At 40.0% G+C, this 18,360-nt stretch overlaps 1 protein-coding gene across 12 annotated transcripts in view; it reads left to right on the forward strand.

Moving 5' to 3' along the window:
- Window positions 1–7,723: 7,723 nt before the first annotated feature.
- PIKFYVE (phosphoinositide kinase, FYVE-type zinc finger containing) overlaps window positions 7,724–18,360 on the forward strand; it is an 84,633-nt gene continuing 73,996 nt past the window's right edge. For 5 of the 12 annotated variants that reach the window (XM_049888016.1, XM_049888008.1, XM_049888018.1 and 2 more), the window contains exons 1-5: window positions 7,882–7,973; window positions 11,694–11,805; window positions 14,827–15,007; window positions 17,362–17,514; window positions 17,911–17,946. In XM_049888016.1, the coding sequence (XP_049743973.1) occupies window positions 11,797–11,805; window positions 14,827–15,007; window positions 17,362–17,514; window positions 17,911–17,946 (379 nt within the window). In that variant the 5' untranslated portion in view covers window positions 7,882–7,973; window positions 11,694–11,796. Of the gene's footprint in view, window positions 7,835–7,866; window positions 7,974–11,693; window positions 11,806–12,681; window positions 13,129–14,826; window positions 15,008–17,361; window positions 17,515–17,910; window positions 17,947–18,360 lie in introns of those variants that run through there. The other 7 variants (XM_049888009.1, XM_049888019.1, XM_049888020.1 and 4 more) reach the window with 6 other exon arrangements.

The raw sequence follows: 18,360 nt of genomic DNA on the forward strand, positions 1-18,360 counted from the left end.
ACCAGAAGGAATGGTGCACGGGCTAGCGTGGGGTCAAGAGTGTGAACAATTACACAAGCAGGCACTCCCCAGTAAAAATTCCCGCCACCACCAAGGAGTAGGACTTTTTAGGGCTTCTGCCACGTTGGAAACCCTATGGGGCAACTCTGCCCTGTCCTATAGGGTGGCTATGAGTCGGAATCGACTTAACGGCGGTGGGTTTGGTTTGGATTTACTACATATTATAAATAAATCCCAAATCGTTATTTGCAATAAAAGATAAGGATATGAAGGAGATTATTATCTGGATACCAGTGAAACTGGAGTAAAGTAAGTAAAAAAAACTCAAAACCCGGTTGCCTTTGATTCGATTACGATTCCAGCTCACTGCGACCCTGTGTGTGCCCTAAAAAACAGTGGGTTTTTAAGTGCCTCTGTCCTCCAATTCTTCAGGAAAGTTGTGTGTGTGTGTGTGTGTGTGTGTGTGTGTGTGTGTGTGTCTTACTCCCGAAAACATGCAAAAATAAAGGAGTATTAGATTGTGATTTGTGCAATAACAACAATCTTGTACATTTCTGTCCAGGACTCAGTGCCTTAGAACTTAATTTAAAAATTATCTCTAGCACCCGATTATTACATTTACTTTGAAAATGAAGTTATGCAGGGTATGACTCAAGGTGCATTTTGGACGCTAGAGGACACTGCTATATTTCCCAAGACAAAAAGAGGAAGAAAGCATACACAATGCCAGCTTGTTGATTTTTGGAGTGAACAGATATTAGCGGCCGCCTGTACTTATTCCTGTAGAAATTATTGGGAGAGATATGACCTTGTATTTTTTAAATATACTTTATTTTTAAGGAGGCCCCGTGGCGCAGTGGTTAAGCTTTGGGCTGCTAAACGAAAGGTCGGCAGTTGGAAATTACCAACCCTTCCTTGGAAACCCTATGGGCCAGTTCTGCTCTGTCCTACAGGGTCAGTATGAGCCAGATTCAATGGCATTGGGTGTTTTAATTTTATTTTTAAAGCAGTTTTACATTTAGAGAAAATTGTGCAGAAAGCAGAGGGTTCCCATATGCCCCCTTTCTCCCATTATTAACATCTTGCTTTCCTGTAGCACGGTTTGTCACAACTGATGGACCAATATTAATACATTATTGTTGACTGAAGTTCATAGTTCACATTAGGGTTCACTCTTGTGAACACTCTTTGTGCTATACAGTCTTCTGCCTTTTATACAAATGCATAATGTCATGTGTCCACTATTATAATAAATACAGAATAGTTTCATTGCCCTAAAAATACCCTGTGCACCACCTATTCATCCTTGGTACACTCTCCTTGAGCCCTTGGAGACCACTGATCCTTTTACTGTATCTATAGTTTTGCTTTTTCCAGAATGTCAAATAGTTGGGATTGTACTGTATGTCGCTTCTCAGATGGGCTTCTTTCACTTAGCAATATGGATTTAAGGTTTCTGGTTTTTTTTCATGATTTAATAGTTCATTTCTTTTTATTGCTAAATAATACTCCATTGTATGGATGTACCACAATTTGTTTATCCATTTACTTTTTGAAGGACATCTTGGTTGCTTCCAACTTCTTGCAATTATAAGCAAAACTGGTATAAAAATTTGTGTGCAGGTTTTTATGCGGACAAAAGATTTCAGGTTATTTGGGTAAATACCTAGCAATATGACTGCTGAGTTGTATGGTAAGCCTATGTTTAGCTTTGTAAGAAACTGCCAGACTATCTTCCAAAGTGGTTATACCATTTTGCATTCCCATCAGCAATCAACGAGAGTTCCTGTTGTTCCACATCCTTGTCAGCATTTAGTATTATCAGTGTTTTTGATTTTAGCCAATCTAATAAGTGTGTAGTGTTGTTTTAACTTGCAATTTCCTGATGACATGTGATGTTGAGCACCTTTTGATAAGCTCATTTGCCATCTGTATATCTTCTGTGGTGAGGTGTGTTCAGATCTGTTGCACATTTTGTAATTGGGTGTTTTCTTTTCTCATTGTTTAATTTTAAGAGTCCTTTGTATAGTTTGGATACAAGTCCTTTATCAGATATGTGTTTTGCATGTATTTTCTCTCAGTTGGTGGCTTGTCTTTTCATTTTGTTAACTGAGGTCTTTTGCAGAACAAAAGTTTTTAATTTTAATGAAGTCCAACTTACCAGGTTTTTCTTTTACAGATAGTACTTTTGGTGTTGCAGCTAAAAAAAAAAAAAAAATTGCCAAACCCAAGGTCACTTAGATTTTCTCCTATGTTATCTTCTAAAAGTTGCATAGTTTTTCATTTTACATTTAAGTCTATGATCCATTTTGAGCTAATTTGTGTGACAGATACAAGCTCTGTGTCTAGACTCATTTTGTATGTGGATGTCCAATTGCTCAGCACCATTTGTTGAAAAGACTATCCTTTCTCCATCGAATTGCCTTTGCTCCTTTGTCAAAGATATATTGACTATATTTGTATGGATCTATTCCTGGACTCTCTATTCTGTCCCATTGTTCTATTTGTCTATTTCTTCACCAGTTCCACACTATATTGATCACCATAGATTTATGGTAAGTCTTGAAGTCTGTTTGTGCCAGTCTTCCAACTCTCTTCTTCAGTATTGTGTTAGCTATTCTAGGTCCTTTGTCTTTCCATATGTTGTGAGGATGCGAGTGATGACTTCTAAGATTTTTACCTGCCCACCTGGAAACTGGGAATCCTGAACTTGGATTGTCACCTTGAATCTCAGGCTCTAAGTTACCTGAGATTGTAAATTTTACTTCAGATTTACATTGTTTATTATTCTTTGCCCCTGCTTCTTACCCCCAGTCAACTACTAAAAGTAAACATTTATGTCCATCCTGTTCCAGAAAGGATTTAGGGCAGCCTGCAAAGATATATACCATATAGCATGATGAAGACATTGAATATAGGTGAGGAAAATGAGGCAAAGAGAAAACAAATATAGGTTTTATGCAGAACAAAGATAAGTTTAACCACAAAACACAATCCATCAAATCCTGAACACTTTGTAGAGGCGGGCTGCAAATGTGGTATGAAAGGTGACCCTTACGGGAGACTTAGCATCCATTACAGTGTTTCCCAAACCAGTAATGCAGAAATTCCTTTTTCAATGAAAAACAAGTGTTTTTTAGAGCCCGGAACTCGACTTGAATCATAATATTACACATGACCAGGTATATGCTCCTTAGATGGGCAATGCTTCGTTCTGTTGTACACGGGGTTGCCATCGTCAGAGCTGACTCAGTGGTAGAGAACAACAACAACATGCTTCTTATGCTGATAGTGCTTATACAACTCTAAAATAACAAATTTATAGACAGAATGACTAGAAACAAAACTAAAAAACAGTACATTTCCTTAGCAACACCAACTTCGTGTAACAAACGACGTTTGGCTGAAATTAAATTACTGCTTGAAATGTGAATGTGAAGCATACTACTTAGATAAAGGTTCTTTTGAATTCAACTTGCTTATCCTACTGAAAGCCATGTGATGATGCAACTAGCCCACCACTGATATCTATTTGGTTAGTACAGCATGCACTGACATCATTTGTCTTTTATTTGGCTAATAAAAGAATTAGAATATTTTAATATTATCTGGCCCCAATATTATTGTAAACACAAATGGGAACATGGGCCATGTGATTTCTGTCATTATTTGGTAATAAGACACTGATCCAAATAACAGAAGATTCTCAAAAATATTCTAAGACATGTGTGTTTTCATTTTGATGATCCAAAAAAAAGAAAGAATATGAAGTAGAATAAACAGGGCTTGATCACCGATTCAATGAGTGGCTATGAAAATTATGGGACAGAGAAGAGTCAAAGTGACTTCTGGATTTTGGGTTTGGCTGACAAGGTGCCCTTCAACAGGGAAGAGCTACACAAAGGGTTACAGGTTTGATGGCCAAGATGGTAAGTTAAGTTTAAGATTTGTTAGGTTTGAGATGCCTGTGGGACAGCAAGATGAAGGTGTCCAGGAGGCAGTTAGCCACATGCATCTGGAGTTAGGAGATGTTTGTGCTGGAGAGAGATATCTGGGAACTTCCATCATATATTGATAGTAGTTGAAGTCATAAGGTGTAGGAGATCATCAAGGAGTGTAGAGTAAGAAAAAAAGTCTACCTTGGTGAGAACTCTGGGAGCACTACATATTTAAGTGCCAGGGGAAGAAGAGCCCACAAAAGAGAATGAGGAGGACAGTCTGGGGTGGAGTAGGAAAATCAGCAGAGCCTTATATCATGGAAGACAAAGGAACAGAAAGTTTCTAAAAAGGAGGGAGTAGTACAGAAAGGTCAAGAAAGTCAAGGCCTGAAAATAATTACAGCAAGTAGGAGAACCTTATGAGTGTACTGTTAGTAGAGTGACCCAACCAGAATGATTCTGGTAGAAGTCACACTATAGCATGTGTGTGTGTGTGAGTGTGTGTAGGTGGGGGAAGTGGGGGTGGGATTGAAATATGACTGTTAGGTGTGGAAGGGAATACGAGTCAAGAAAAAATTTTTCAAGAAGGTCAATATAATTTTTGAGGATTACAAAATTTTCTTACATTTGAGCCTATCAATTCCATATTGTATGTGCTGGTTAGAAATTTAGGTTCTAAGGAGCCCTGCCTCCCTTTGATAGGGAATTCAAAGATGTTTTTGAAAATTGTGGAACTCAGTTCTGGCTAGGATGAAGTGACATTGGCACTCTCTCACACCACATGTGAAACCATAAATTGGCACGTCCCACCTAAGAAATGATCTGGTGAATGTATCAAGTACCTTAAAATAACTGATTTCTGGCCTGGGACAGGGAAAGTTCAAGGTAAGCTTGCTGTATATTGTTGGGTCAGAAAATAAAGGAGTGCTCAAAAAGTGATAGTGGCATGTCAAAAGGATACAGGAGCCAGCATGAAGGAGCTACCACTGGGCAAATCAGGGACATTTTGAACATCAGAATGAATAGTGGCAATAATGAATTATAACATATCAAAAAAGAAACAAACATGAGTCCAGACTGATGCTAATGAATAGAAAGAAAGAGAAGAGAAAGCTGTTTATTTACTTCCTTGTTTTACGATAAAATGCAACTAATACATATAGTGGAATATAAGAATAGTATTATAACAATAATTAAACCAGGGAAGAATCATAAATAGGATACTTGGATTAAAATTTTTGAGGAAAAGCATATTTATACAGATTTATCTCCCTACAGATAAAATTCATCTGAAATTAATTTTGATGTCTAGTACGAGGAAAGAATCTAAACTGATTTCCTACCCCCTGAAAATTGGTAGCCAGTTTTCTATCTCTTTTCCATAGATATGTGATACACTTACTCCCCACTTATTGACTATCTCATTACCTGACATTTTGCACTTAAAACAGTAGTAAAAAATCTACCATCTGACTATTTTGTGCATTAATGATGTATGCCTGGCAGTAATGAATGCTGGGTATGAGGTGAGAGTAACGCTGGCCATGATGGTTACGGCTGTGTGTCAGTTTGGCTGGGCCATGATCTTAGTGATCTGGCAGTTATGTAATGACATAATTTGGCAGTTATGTAATGATATAGCCATCCTCCATTTTGGATCTGATGTGGTCATCCTCCATTTTCACATAGCACTGAGTTTTGCATAACCACCTGGTCTTTGGAACCTAACCATATTTAGAAGTGAGGAGTAGATGTATTAGACGGTAAGCTTCTTGAGAACATAGACCGTGTCATGTTCACAGTTTTATCCCTACTGCCTACCCAACACAAAAAACCAGTTGCTGACCAGCTGATTCCAACTCATTGCAACCCCATGTGTGTCAGAGTAGAATTATGCTCCATAGCGTTTTCAACAGCTGATTTTTTGGAAGTAGATCACTATGCCTTTCTTCTAAGACATCTTTGGATGGACTCAAACCTTCAACCTTTCAGTTATCAGCCAAGCACATTGGATCACGCAGGGATTCTATACCCAACACAGTGCCTATCTAAATAAGCACTAAGCACTAGAATCTTCTCAACTGGGCTATGTATTCATATGATCTTTGAATCTATTTGGAACTTTTTTGTAGATTTATAAAAGGGGAGGTTGAAGATACGGTGCAGGCTCTCAGAGGAGACAACAGTGGGTGGTCTGGTGGTGGGGGGGGAATTCAAAGGACTGAGCTGGGGAAGAAGAAGGCCCTTTCCCCCAGGGATGAGGGAAGAGGCAGTCTAGGGCAGATGTGGGTGCAGGTAAGTGTTGTGGTGGGGTGGTTAGGTTGTTATGGGTCACATCCAATAATCTCGGCTTTTTCATTGTAGTAGTAGATGAGATTCTCTGCTGAGAATGATAATCAAGATAGCATTGTGAATTTAGATTGCTTATTCTATTGACAAGTCTGGAATAGCAGATGTGAGGAACCAGAGAGGAAGCTGACTATGGATCCCTAGAATGATCACGGAGGGGCACAGTTGGGATGGTGACTGGGATTTGTACTGGTACCAACATGAAGGCTTTTAGTGCTACTTCTAGAGCTCAGAAAATGACTCAAGAAAATCTGAGTGGGGATTTGCCAAAGCTCTTGAGGAAAAGGGCCAGGAGAATTTAATTAAAAGAGCACCTCGCTTTAGGTTGCATCCCCTTTCCATCTTCTTCTGCCAAGCCCCATGATTGTGGTTACCAGGTTTTGGCTTGTCTGTAGACAACTGCACAGCACTCTGATGTCTCTGGGTGCCATCGAGATGGTTCTGACTCCTAGTGACCCCATGTATAACAGAATGAAACACTGCCCTGTCCTGCGCCATCCTCACAATCGTTGTTATGCTTCAGCCCATTTTTGGAGCCACTGTGTCAATCCATCTCCTTGGGGGCCTTTCTGTTTTTCACTGACCCTCTACCAAGCATGATCTCCAGGGTCTGATCCCTCCTGATGATAACATGTCCAAAGTATATGAGACAAAGTCTCATCATACTTGGTTCTAAGGAGCATTCTGGTCTTCATTGTCCAGCTTTCGCATGCATATGAGGCTATTGAAAAGATCATGGCTTAGATCAGGTGCACCTTAGTCTTCAAGGTGAAGTCTTCAAACAGGATAAAAATGACAGACAATGCTAGCCAGGCAAAGCAAAACAGGGCTTGGTGACTTTACAGCCACCAGCATTTGCAACACAAAACTAGAAAAAGATTATATGTAGAGCTAACATCACTTAGTGATTACCCTGGGTCAGGCATCCTGCCAAGTGCTTTTCAGGCATTGTCATGTTTAATGCTCAGAAAAATATCCATGAAGTCGGTACTATTATTAACCCCATTTTAAAGAGAAGACGTCTGCGGTCTAGAGAGATTAGTATTTGCTTAAGGTCATATTGCTAATTATTGGCGGAGTCAACCAATTGTGACAACAGAACCCTGTTTCTTAACCTGAGCTGAACGCTGAGCGCGGTAACATATTACGGTGCCCACGTTTTCGAACACAGTAATCGCGGTCCAGGCACCACTCATCCGGGTGACCATGCACGCGTGCTGCTCACGCGCGCAGCTTATGTGGCTTCCTCTACGAAGGCTGAGGCGTTGAGCTCGGCCGGGCTGTCGTGGACGACTCTATCTAGGCTGTACTCCTTCTGCCTTTGCATCTGATCGTAATGCCTGGCGGGAGGGGTGAGGGGGAGGAGCCTATCTCCGGAAAGGGTTGCAGATTGGAGGTGAGGAGGAACAGGGGGCGGAGCCTTGGGGGGAAGCTAGGAGCCGCATCAACCATGTAAGCAGCTTCGCTTCCTGCCGCATCCGCCGGCGGTGCCCGTAGTCCCCGGGAGTCTCGCTTCCTGCGCTTCAGCGGGGCGAAGCGGCGGCTAGGTTGGAAAGGGGGCTTGCGGGGCCGGGGCGGAGGGCACAGGCAGGGGAGGGCGTTTGGGGCGCGGTCAGCAGGAGCTGAGAGAGAGGGACGAGGCCGACTTCGGGAGCTTCGGGGCCAGAGCGGGAGAGGGAAGCCAAGGTAAAGGCGAGAACCGGGGCTCGACACCCAAGGGTTGGAGGCCAGGGTGCGACCAGGCCAGGGGAGGGCAGAGAACCGGTCCTCGTAATTAGTGGGTCCCCTGGATTCCCCGGCCGCCCCTTGTTTGGCGAGTAGGGAGGGAAGCCGGGTCGAACTGTTCTTGAAGTGGTTTCCTTGGAAACACTTGAAGTTCCCTTACCCCTCTCCGGTCCCTTGTGCCTGAACTTATTTTGGAGATGCATAGTCCAATTCCTCCTCCTTTTTGTAGGATGAGTCTGTATCAGAGGTGCATTGGTAGGCTGGAAAAAAAGTTCGTGAACTACGGAAACGATACCAACGGTGGAATTAAAAAAAAAATTAACATATAATGTATGCTGCAAGTGGGGCCGTTCCATTTCGAATTATCTTAAAGTCTTATTTAAGGAGGAGACTTGATTTCCCAGTTAGTATTTCCCCTTTCATTGGAATGTTCCCTTTAGAAGGATTGGAAGAAAACCCAGTATGGAATGGATGGATGTTTTTAGACTTTATAGGATCTTCTGTCCAGTTTAGAGGTTATCATTCTTAAGACACTCAAGAAGAAATATCAGAAATGCTAGAATTCTGTATAAAGCAAGTCGTTCCTGTTTATCTGGTGTGTATATATGTTAAATTTTCTAGTATTAAATATGTTCTGTGTTGTAGAATTTGTACCATATTGACAGGAGAGGTGGTCTCTTGGTATACTGCACTCTTATTTTTCAATTAAGGAGCCCTGGTGGCAGTGGTAGTGAAGAGCTCAGCTCCTAACCAAGAGGTTGGCAGTTCAAATCTATCAGCTGCTCCTTGGAAACCCTATGGAGCAATTCTACTCTGTCCTATAGGGTCGCTGTGAGTGGGAATTGACTCCATGGCAGTGCGTTTTGGTTTTTGGTGGCAGTGGTTAAAGTGCTTGGCTGCTAAGCAAAAGGTTGGCTGGAACCCACCAGCCGCTCTGCGAAGAAAGATGCGGCAGTCTGCTTCTGTAAAGATTACAGCCTTGGAAATCCCGTGGGACAGTTCTACCCTGTCCTATAGGGTAGCTGTGAGTCAGAATCGACTCACTGATGGACAACAACATTTTTGAGTTATTTGAATCATGTTCTCTGGCATTCCAAAACACTCTCACTGCATTGGGATTCTTACAGAAAACGTTCTTAGTTTCTTTCCATTTGGTTTGGACAGAGACTGAACAGGTGGAGTATCTTCTGTAAATCGAGATTACATTCCTGTGTTCTCCCTTTTTCTTCTTGCTGGGAAGAGTAATATGGGTCACATTGTGGTTTTTCTGTAGTGTTTCTTTTGGCATGTCTGTCAAAAATCGAACAAAAAAAATGGTGATGAAAGCTAACATTTATAGTATTCTGCTATCATCTATTGTTAGATAAGTTTTGAGCATTTAAAGAAAATTATTTGGAAATGACCAGACTCATACTAGCCTAGGGTTAGCGTCACCTAGTGCAGTAACTCATGGTGTCACCCTTTTCCGCCATGGACCTCCTTTTGTACCTGAGCATACAGAATCCTTGGTAATGATTTTTGTACTAATGTTACTTGTAAATTGTAATTCTCGTATGTCACTCCTTTTTCTTTAATTACTATATTTTTACACAGATAGCACAGGCCTTATACATTTATTTGCCAACTCTGCCCCCTGCCCCAGGTATTTTCCTAAGTGCTGTTATGCCATTTTTTTTTACATGTTGCTGTAAAAAAAAAAAAAAAAATTAGCATAGTGCACTTACGAAAATACCTCATGGGGGGACATTACGGTTGATAAATGTAGAAGGCTGCGTTATTTGCGTAAAATATGGTACTATTTCAGTCTCCAAGAAATTACGGATATAGATTCACAAATGCTAATTAGCACAATATTGTAGCTAAAACACCAGAAAATTTGACAAAATCAGTGACTGTAAAAGCAGCAGCAGCAGTGAAAACAGCGTGTGCTTGTAGCATGTGTGAACGAAACCCCGTGATTCTAAGTGTTGTCACTGGGTAATAATAACAGCTCTGACCAGAGTGCGTTAGAAGCTTCAAAAAGTAAGTTAGCATAGAGTTTTAGCCTTGTAGGTATATTGATACATGTAAGCTGGGCTTATGGAAGATGTTTCTGTTGTTATAACTAAGTACAGGGATTTTTTATAGATAGTCATTTTGACATCACCATATCTGACAGTGGTACCAGGTGCAGCCCGCCCCGCACTCTCCTCCTGATGCCACTGGATTAGCCTTTTGATTGGCTTTACCAGCAAGAGAGCATGTAGTAGGTTTGTGTATACTAGTAGCCTAGAAATGGGAGGAGGTAAAGTATTGGTAATATATGAGAGGTCTTTGGATAAGTAGGTTAATACTTCCAATAATTACCTGTCAGTTAGAAAGGAGCCTAGTGTATCATAAACAGTTATTAAGTTGTCAAAGAATGAGTTGTAGGTAGGTTTTTTTTTTGGGGACACTGGTGACATTGTGGAAACCCTGGTGGTATAGTGGTTAAGTGCTACGGCTGCTAACCAAAAGGTCAGCAGTTCAAATCCACCAGGCGCTCCCTGGAAACTGTGGGGCAGTTCTACTCTGTCCTGTAGGGTCACTATGAGTCAGAATCGACTTGACAACAGTGGGTTTGGTTTTGGTTTTTTGGGTGTCATTATGTAATTATTCAGGTTAATTCTGTGTGATTGTGTTTATATTTCAGAGACTGCACCTGTAGTCTCTGTATACTTTAAGAGACTTTATTTGTGGTGATTTTTATCCTGCATCTCCAAAGCATTTAGACTGTAATAAAAGTTTTGGGTATAGATGGCCCTTAGAAGTAATAGTAAGGCTCTTGTAGGCAAGTTTGTAACTCCACTTTTGATATTACTTGCGTCAAAGTAGAATGTGAGTCGTTTTCTGAGGCCTGTGGATCTATTGCCATCGCATTGTCCTTTCCAGTGCCTTTTCTTTTACACGTGGTCAATCACTAGCTTCTTTCCCAATCCCTTGTGCTGTGATATGGACCACAATGATACTCTAGCATCGATGTCCACCCCGTGGCAAAATGGTGATGCTATTAGAGAGCTTCCTTTTCCTTTTCCTCTCTCTCCTTCCCACCTCCTTCCTTTTTTCTTCTCCCCATCCACTTCCCTCTCCCTCCCTTCCAGTGAACATTTATTGCCAAAATTCTGTTGACATCAGTGCTTTCATTTCTGCTTTGTTGTATTAATTAATTAACAATCAAAATATTAGCCAGGAGTCTTGAGTAGTTGTTGGAGAACTGAGATAGGCCAGAATTGGAAGCTTGTGAAGAGCTATAAAGATAATTTTAATCTAAGGGAGAATTCTCGGGTGAGACTTGGTTTAACCTTGACCAGCTGTGTGACCCTCAAGAAAGTTGTTTTAGGTTCAGTGTACCTTGATTGCCTCAAAGGTAAAATTTAGTAATAAGACCAGCTCTGTGTGCATTCCAGCATTATTGTAAAAGTAAAATGGGGTGGTAGATACGATTTTGAAAGTGAAAAGAATTTTACAAGAGTATAATGTCCTCTTTGTATAGATTACAAACTAGCATTTTAATGATCAGAGTTGTATGTAGTTCATGTTGTTGTTGTTAGGTGCCCTTGAGTTGGTTCCAACTCATAGTGACCCTATGCACAACAGAACAAAACACTGCCTGGTCCTGTGCCATCCTTATAATCGTTGTTATGCTTGAACTTATTGTTGCAGTCGCTGTGTCAATCCACCTCGTTGAGGATCTTCCTCTTTTCTTCTGACCCTGTACTCTGCCAAGCATGATGTCCTTCTCCAGGGACTGATCCCTCCTGACAACATGTCCAAAGTATGTAAGGCATAGTCTTGCCATCCTTGCTTCTAAGGAGCATTCTGGTTGTACTTCTTCCAAAACAGATTTGTTCATTCTTTTGGCAGTCCATGGTATATTCAATATTCTTTGCCAATACCACAATTCAGAGGCATCAATTCTTCGGTCTTCCTTATTCATTGTCCAGCTTTCACATGCATATGATGGGATTGAAAATACCATGGCTTGGGTCAGGCGCACCTTAGTCTTCAAGGTGACATCTTTGCTCTTCAGCACTTTAAAGCGGTCCTTTGCAGCAGATTTACCCAATGCAATGCGACTTTTGCTTTCTTGACTGCTGCTTCCATGGCTGTTGATTGTGGATCCAAGTAAAATGAAATCCTTGACAACTTCAATCTTTTCTCCGTTTATCATGATGTTGCTCATTAGTCCAGTTGTGAGGATTTCTGTTTTCTTTGCGTTGAGGTGCAATCCATACTGAAGGCTGTGGTTTTGATCTTCATTAGTAAGTGCTTCAGGTCCTCTTCACTTTCAGCAAGCAAGGTTGTGTCATCAGCATAATGCAGGTTGTTAATGAGTCTTCTTCCAATCCTGATGCTCCGTTCTTCTTCAGATAGTCTAGCTTCTTGGGTTATTTGCTCAGCATACAGATTGAATAGGTATGGTGAAAGAATACAACCCTGACGCACACCTTTCCTGACTTTAAACCAATCAGTATCCCTTTGTTCTGTCTGAACAACTGCCTCTTGAGCTATGTAAAGGTTCCTTATGAGCACAATTAAGTGTTCTGGAATTCCCATTCTTTGCAATGTTGTCCATAATTTGTTATGATCCACACAGTCAAATGCCTTTGCATAGTCAAGTGAACATCCTTCTGGTATTCTCTGCTTTCAGCCAGGATCCATCTGACATCAGCAATGATATCCCTGGTTCCACGTCCTCTTCTGAAACCGGCGTGAATTTCTGGCAGTTCCCTGTCGATATACTGCTGCAGCTGTTTTTGAATGATCTTCAGCAGACTTTTGCTTGCATGTGATACTGATGATATTGTTCTATAATTTCCACATTCCGTTGGATCACCTTTCTTGGGAATAGGCGTAAATATGGATCTCTTCCTATCAGTTGGCCAGGAAGCTGTCTTCCATATTTCTTGGCATAGCCAAGTGAGCACCTCCAGCGCTGCATCTGTTTGTTGAAACATCTCAATTGATATTCCATCAATTCCTGAAGCCTTGTTTTCGCCAATGCCTTCAGAGCAGCTTGGACTTCTTCCTTCAGTACCACCGGTTCCTGATCATATGCTACTTCTTGAAATGGTTGAACATCGACTAATTCTTTTTGGTATAATGACTCTGTGTATCCCCTCTATCTTCTTTTGATGCTTCCTACATTATTTAATATTTTCCCCATAGAATCCTTCACTGTCGCAGCTCGAGACTTGAATTTTTTCTTCAGTTTTTTCAGCTTGAGAAACGCTGAGCATGTTCTTCCCTTTTGGTTTTCCATCTCCAGCTCTTTTTAGATGTCTTTATAATAATTTACTTTGTCTTCTTGAGCCGCCCTTTGAAATCTCTTCAGTTCTTTTACTTCATCAATTCTTTCCTTTGCTTTAGCTGCTCGACAACTGACAGACACATGGGGGATATAGTTCATAGTTCTTCCCTTTTATTAAGGAGGCCTGGTGTTGCAGTGGTTAAGAGCTTGGCTGCTAACCAAAAGGTCAGTAGTTCAAATCCACCAGCTGCTCCTTGAAAACCCTATGGGGCAGTTCTGCTCTGTCTTACACGGTCACTATGAGTTAGAATTGACTTGATGGCAATGGGCTTTTGGTTTTGGTATTGGGTGAAGTATTAATTGTTGTCGTTAGGTGCCATCAGGTGGATTTCTGACTCATAGCGACCTGTGTGACAGAGTAGAACTGCACCATAGGGTTTTCTTGGCTGTAATCTTTACGGGAGCTGATCACCAGGTCTGTCTCCTGCAGCCAAGCAATTAGCTCTTGCGCCACCAGGGCAGAAAATAAACCTCAGGTTTTTCTGTAATCTCCATCTGATGGTGTGGTTAGTTTTACTGCTTTGGTTGAATTATGATTTTTGATAATTTAAACTAAGCCCTTTAAGAAGATTCTCATCTTAATGGGTACTGTATGTGTTTAGGCTTAAAGGGAGAAAAGCCAGGTTCATGTGCCCAGGAAGATAGATGAAGGAGAGATTCGGATAGTTGTTATAGGTTATGAGGTGTAGCTTGAGGTAATTGTCGAGGTTACAGAGAAATGTTATTAAGGGATAATTTCTTTTTCTTGGGAGTATTTATTTTTTATATTATAAAAAGGAAAAAATAAGTAAAATAAAGCCTTGAGGAATTTATATGTTTGTATAAAATCAGCTTCCCTATAATTTGAAAAGAGCTAGAGTATCTTTCCCCCCTCCAAAAAAAAAAAAACAAAACACAAAACTAAGAATGAAAGTTAAAAGTGATTTGGAAATTTTTTTTTTTCTCTTTGACTGCTCACATTTATGCCTGTCTCCAAATTTCATTTATTTTGATACTTTCTGTTATTTGAATACTGCTATTTTAAACTCTACCTTAGATTGGCTGTATGTAATCATAGTTTTAGGTGGTTGAGGTTGCCTTATGATTGAGACAGTAGTGTTTTCAAGTCTTAATTTGAGTTTACACCAACCTAGATTTATTTATTTACTGCTTAGGTTTTATACGTCTGAGTTTTCACAGAGTCAGATTTTCCGGATATTGGATGGTGTTTGGCATATGAATCTTGGGCTTCCTGAGGAATGTGTAAAGGAGCCCTGGTGGCACAATGGCTGAGTGCTCGGCTGCCCACTGAAAAGTCGGCAGTTCAAACTGACCAACTGCTCTATGGGAGAAAGGTGTGGCGGTCTGCTTCCGTAAAGATTATAGCCTTGGAAACTGTGGGGCGAGTCTACTCTATCCCGTAGGGTTGTTATGAGTTGAAATTGACTCGACTGCAGTGGGGTTTTGATGAACTTGTATCTTTTTCTTGCTTCTTTTATTTCATAGACTCATGAAATGGCCACAGATGACAAGGCTTCCCCAACACTGGACTCGGCTAATGATTTGCCTCCATCTCCTACTAGCCCTTCTCACCTCACACACTTTAAGCCTTTGACTCCTGATCAGGATGAGCCTCCTTTTAAATCTGCCTATAGCTCTTTTGTAAATCTCTTTCGATTTAACAAAGGTAAGACTTACTTTTAAAGATCAGAGAATCTACATTTTTGATTTTCTGAAATTCTGTTAACTTTCCTGACATGTCTTTGCAAGAAAGTGAAATATTAACAAGGTGATAGCTTTAATCCTGGGTCCCCTGGTTTACTGTGTGAGAAGGGAAAGGTAAAATTTTTACTGTAGTCTTATTAATTATTGGTAACTGGAGGTCTGAATTGAAAATAAAGTTAAGGAGGTTCCTTTTTGAAAAAAAAAAATAGCAACTTTTAAAAAATTGTTCATATGCTTCAACTTCCTTAAGTTCAAAGAATGGACTTGTTCTTTTGGGAATTTATAGCGAAAAGATATTAATTGAAGCAATGAGACTAAGAAGAGCAGCACATGGGAGGAAAGATTTATATTTTTCAAAAATGGGAAGTTGCCAGCACTCCTACTGTTAACTTAAATCCATTAGAGTAAGGTGAACATATAATTACATCAAATGAAAAGAATTTAAAATGAGCTCTTTTGAGTAATATTAATTTATTTGAAAGAAGAATAAAAAAATGTGGTCTACATCTTTTGCTTTACGTTTGATTATATTATTTGAAATGTGTTAATAAGTAATCCTGTTGTAAGGAATTTGGGGAGTTAATAGTTTTCTTAACTCAATAGAATTTTATCGGTAGTAATGTTTAACCTACAGAAGTTCCTATTAGTCTTCTTTTAAGATAGTGATTTTTTTAAAAACATTTTATTTTTTAGAGCAGTATTAGATTTACAGAACAATTGAGGAGATAGTATAGAGTTCTTATATATTCTCACATTGAGTTTCTGCTATTTTTAGTATCGGACATTCATGTGTACATTTGTTATAATTAACGAACCAGTATCTTACCTTCCATATGTCTCACCTGGGCTCAGTTCCTGTGCTAGCGCACCTGATGTGCAGCTACCACCTAACAATGGTGGTTTCCGTGTTGCAGTGACGCCGAACAGATTTCAGCAGAGCTTCCAGGCTAAGATGGACTAGGAAGAAAGGCCTAGTGATCTAGAAAAAAAAAGTTTTTTTTTTTTGATCTACTTCTAAAAATTAGCCAATGAAAACCCTATGGATCACAGTGGGTCTGATTCACAGTTGATCGTGAGGGTGGTGCAGGATCAGGTAGCATTTCTTTCCGTTGTGCATGGGATCATATGAATTGGGGGCTGACAATGACAATAACAACATTACTAAGTAAAGTACATATGTGCGTGTATATATATATATATATATTTTAATATTGTGTTTTAGGTGAAAGTTTACACAGCGAATTAGGTTCACATTTAACAATTTCTGTACATATTGTTCAGTGACATCTGTTACATTTTTTACACTGTGTCAGCGTTCTCTTTCTTTCCATTCTTTTGTTCTGTTTCCATTTCTCTAGCTTCCATGCCCCTCCCCTCCGCCCCAACCCTTATCTTTGTTTTAGGGTAAATGTTGACTATTTAGTCTCATAGAGATGATTTTTTTTTTTGTAAAGTACATATTTAAATTTCCTTAGTTTTTACCTGATGTCCTTTTTGTGTTCCAGGATCCCATCCAGGATACCACATTATATTTAGTTGTCATAAGATTGATCCTGTTTTTTTTAATTCAGCAAATGTTTACTGACTACCTACTATGCGTTGGGTACTATTTTAACTGCAAGGGTTCCATCTCACAAACAAAACAGACAGAAATCCCCCGCCTTCATGCGAAGCTTGCATTATACAGGCAGTCCTCGGATAACAAACGAGTTCTGTTCCTAAGTCCGACTTTAAGTTGAACTTGTACGTAAGTTGGAACAGGTATGGTTTGTATCTAATATCAGTTAGTCAAATGTTTGCCTTAGTGTAGTATATAGTATATAGTGTACCTTTCTATGCATGAAAAAATTAAAGAAACACTTCTAGATACACTAAAACATCTATAACATAATAGCACAGTAATAATAATAGTAATGTTTTGAAGTGCATCGCAAAGTAGCACCCATATGTTATTATGAACCATTGTTACACACCTTGAAGTTTTAATATAACAAGCTTTACGGGATTGGTTTATAACTACAGGTTGTACGTAAGTTGGACATTTGTAACCCGGGGACTGCCTGTATTTCCTTTGTGCTCAAAAAATTACTAATGAAAAGCAAAACAAACAGAGGATCACGTATACCAATGGTGTGATTATTGGATTGTAATTTTGCCACCCTTGATTTTCTTTCTTTTTAAGAAAACAAACTAATATTTAATTACGCATGTAATACATGGATACATTCTTGCTTAAAAAATTTCATGTTCTTATTTCTCGTTGCTGAACTCTGAGTCTTAGTTTTTCAAATAATACCAGGCTTTCCATTGCTACAGAGAGAGCAGAAGGGGGACAGGGAGAGCAGCAGTCTCTGAGTGGAAGTTGGACCAGCCCTCAGCTTCCTGTAAGGACACAATCTGTGAGGTCACCTACACCTTATAAAAAACCGCTTAATGAGGGACTCCATCGGCGATCTTCAACTGTATCAGGTAAAACAGTGTTCTATTTGATTCATCTCTGTACATTAGATTTTTCCATGGTCATTGTATTTCCCAAGCTGTTACTGACTTAACTTTTTGCTGTTTTGAATAGTCAGGTGGTGCAGTGGTTAAGAGTTTGGCTGCTAACCAGAAGATCGACAGTTCGAATCCACCAGCCACTTCTTGGAAACACTATGGAGCAGTTCTACTCTGCCCTATAGGGTTGCTATGAGTCAGAATCGACTCGACAGCAATGGGTTATTCAGAATTAGTAAGACTGTTATGTAGGTAGTGAAAGAATTTGTTGACACCTAGAAAAAATTCTTAAACATTTCATTAAACTTTGATTTAGGCAAGACAGAGATCTCTTGACTGCTTTTGATTAATTACTTGCTTGGATTTCAGCAGAGAACAGTTTGCAGCATCCCCAGGAGAGCACAGGTTAGTTTCAGGTTTGTGAATGAATTCTGCACCTGTTGTTGGGATGGCTAGCGAAATGTGATATGCATGCCTCTGACTGCAGAACTCTCTCAGTTCCATTAGTGGGCTGCCATTTGCTCTTGGCCTTTGTCCTTGTTGGGGTGCAAACTGTCAGCGTGGCTGGATAAGCTGAGCTGCTCTTGCCTGTTTGTTCTCCATTCTGCCTACTGCACAGCCATCATCTCTGTCATTTTCATACACTTCTCATGAGTATGGACTGGAGAGATCAGTGCCTGAATTGAGAGATCAGGGAAAACGAGGTTGTTTATATTATATTTCTGTTAGATTGCTAAACTCGGGGGAATAATTTGCCCAATTGAAGTTGTTTATATTGTATTTCTGTTAGATTGCTAAACTCAGGGGAGTAGTTTGCCC

The sequence above is a fragment of the Elephas maximus genome, chromosome 6 (assembly GCF_024166365.1).
Source record: "Elephas maximus indicus isolate mEleMax1 chromosome 6, mEleMax1 primary haplotype, whole genome shotgun sequence".
In the NCBI taxonomy this organism is placed as follows: domain Eukaryota; kingdom Metazoa; phylum Chordata; class Mammalia; order Proboscidea; family Elephantidae; genus Elephas; species Elephas maximus.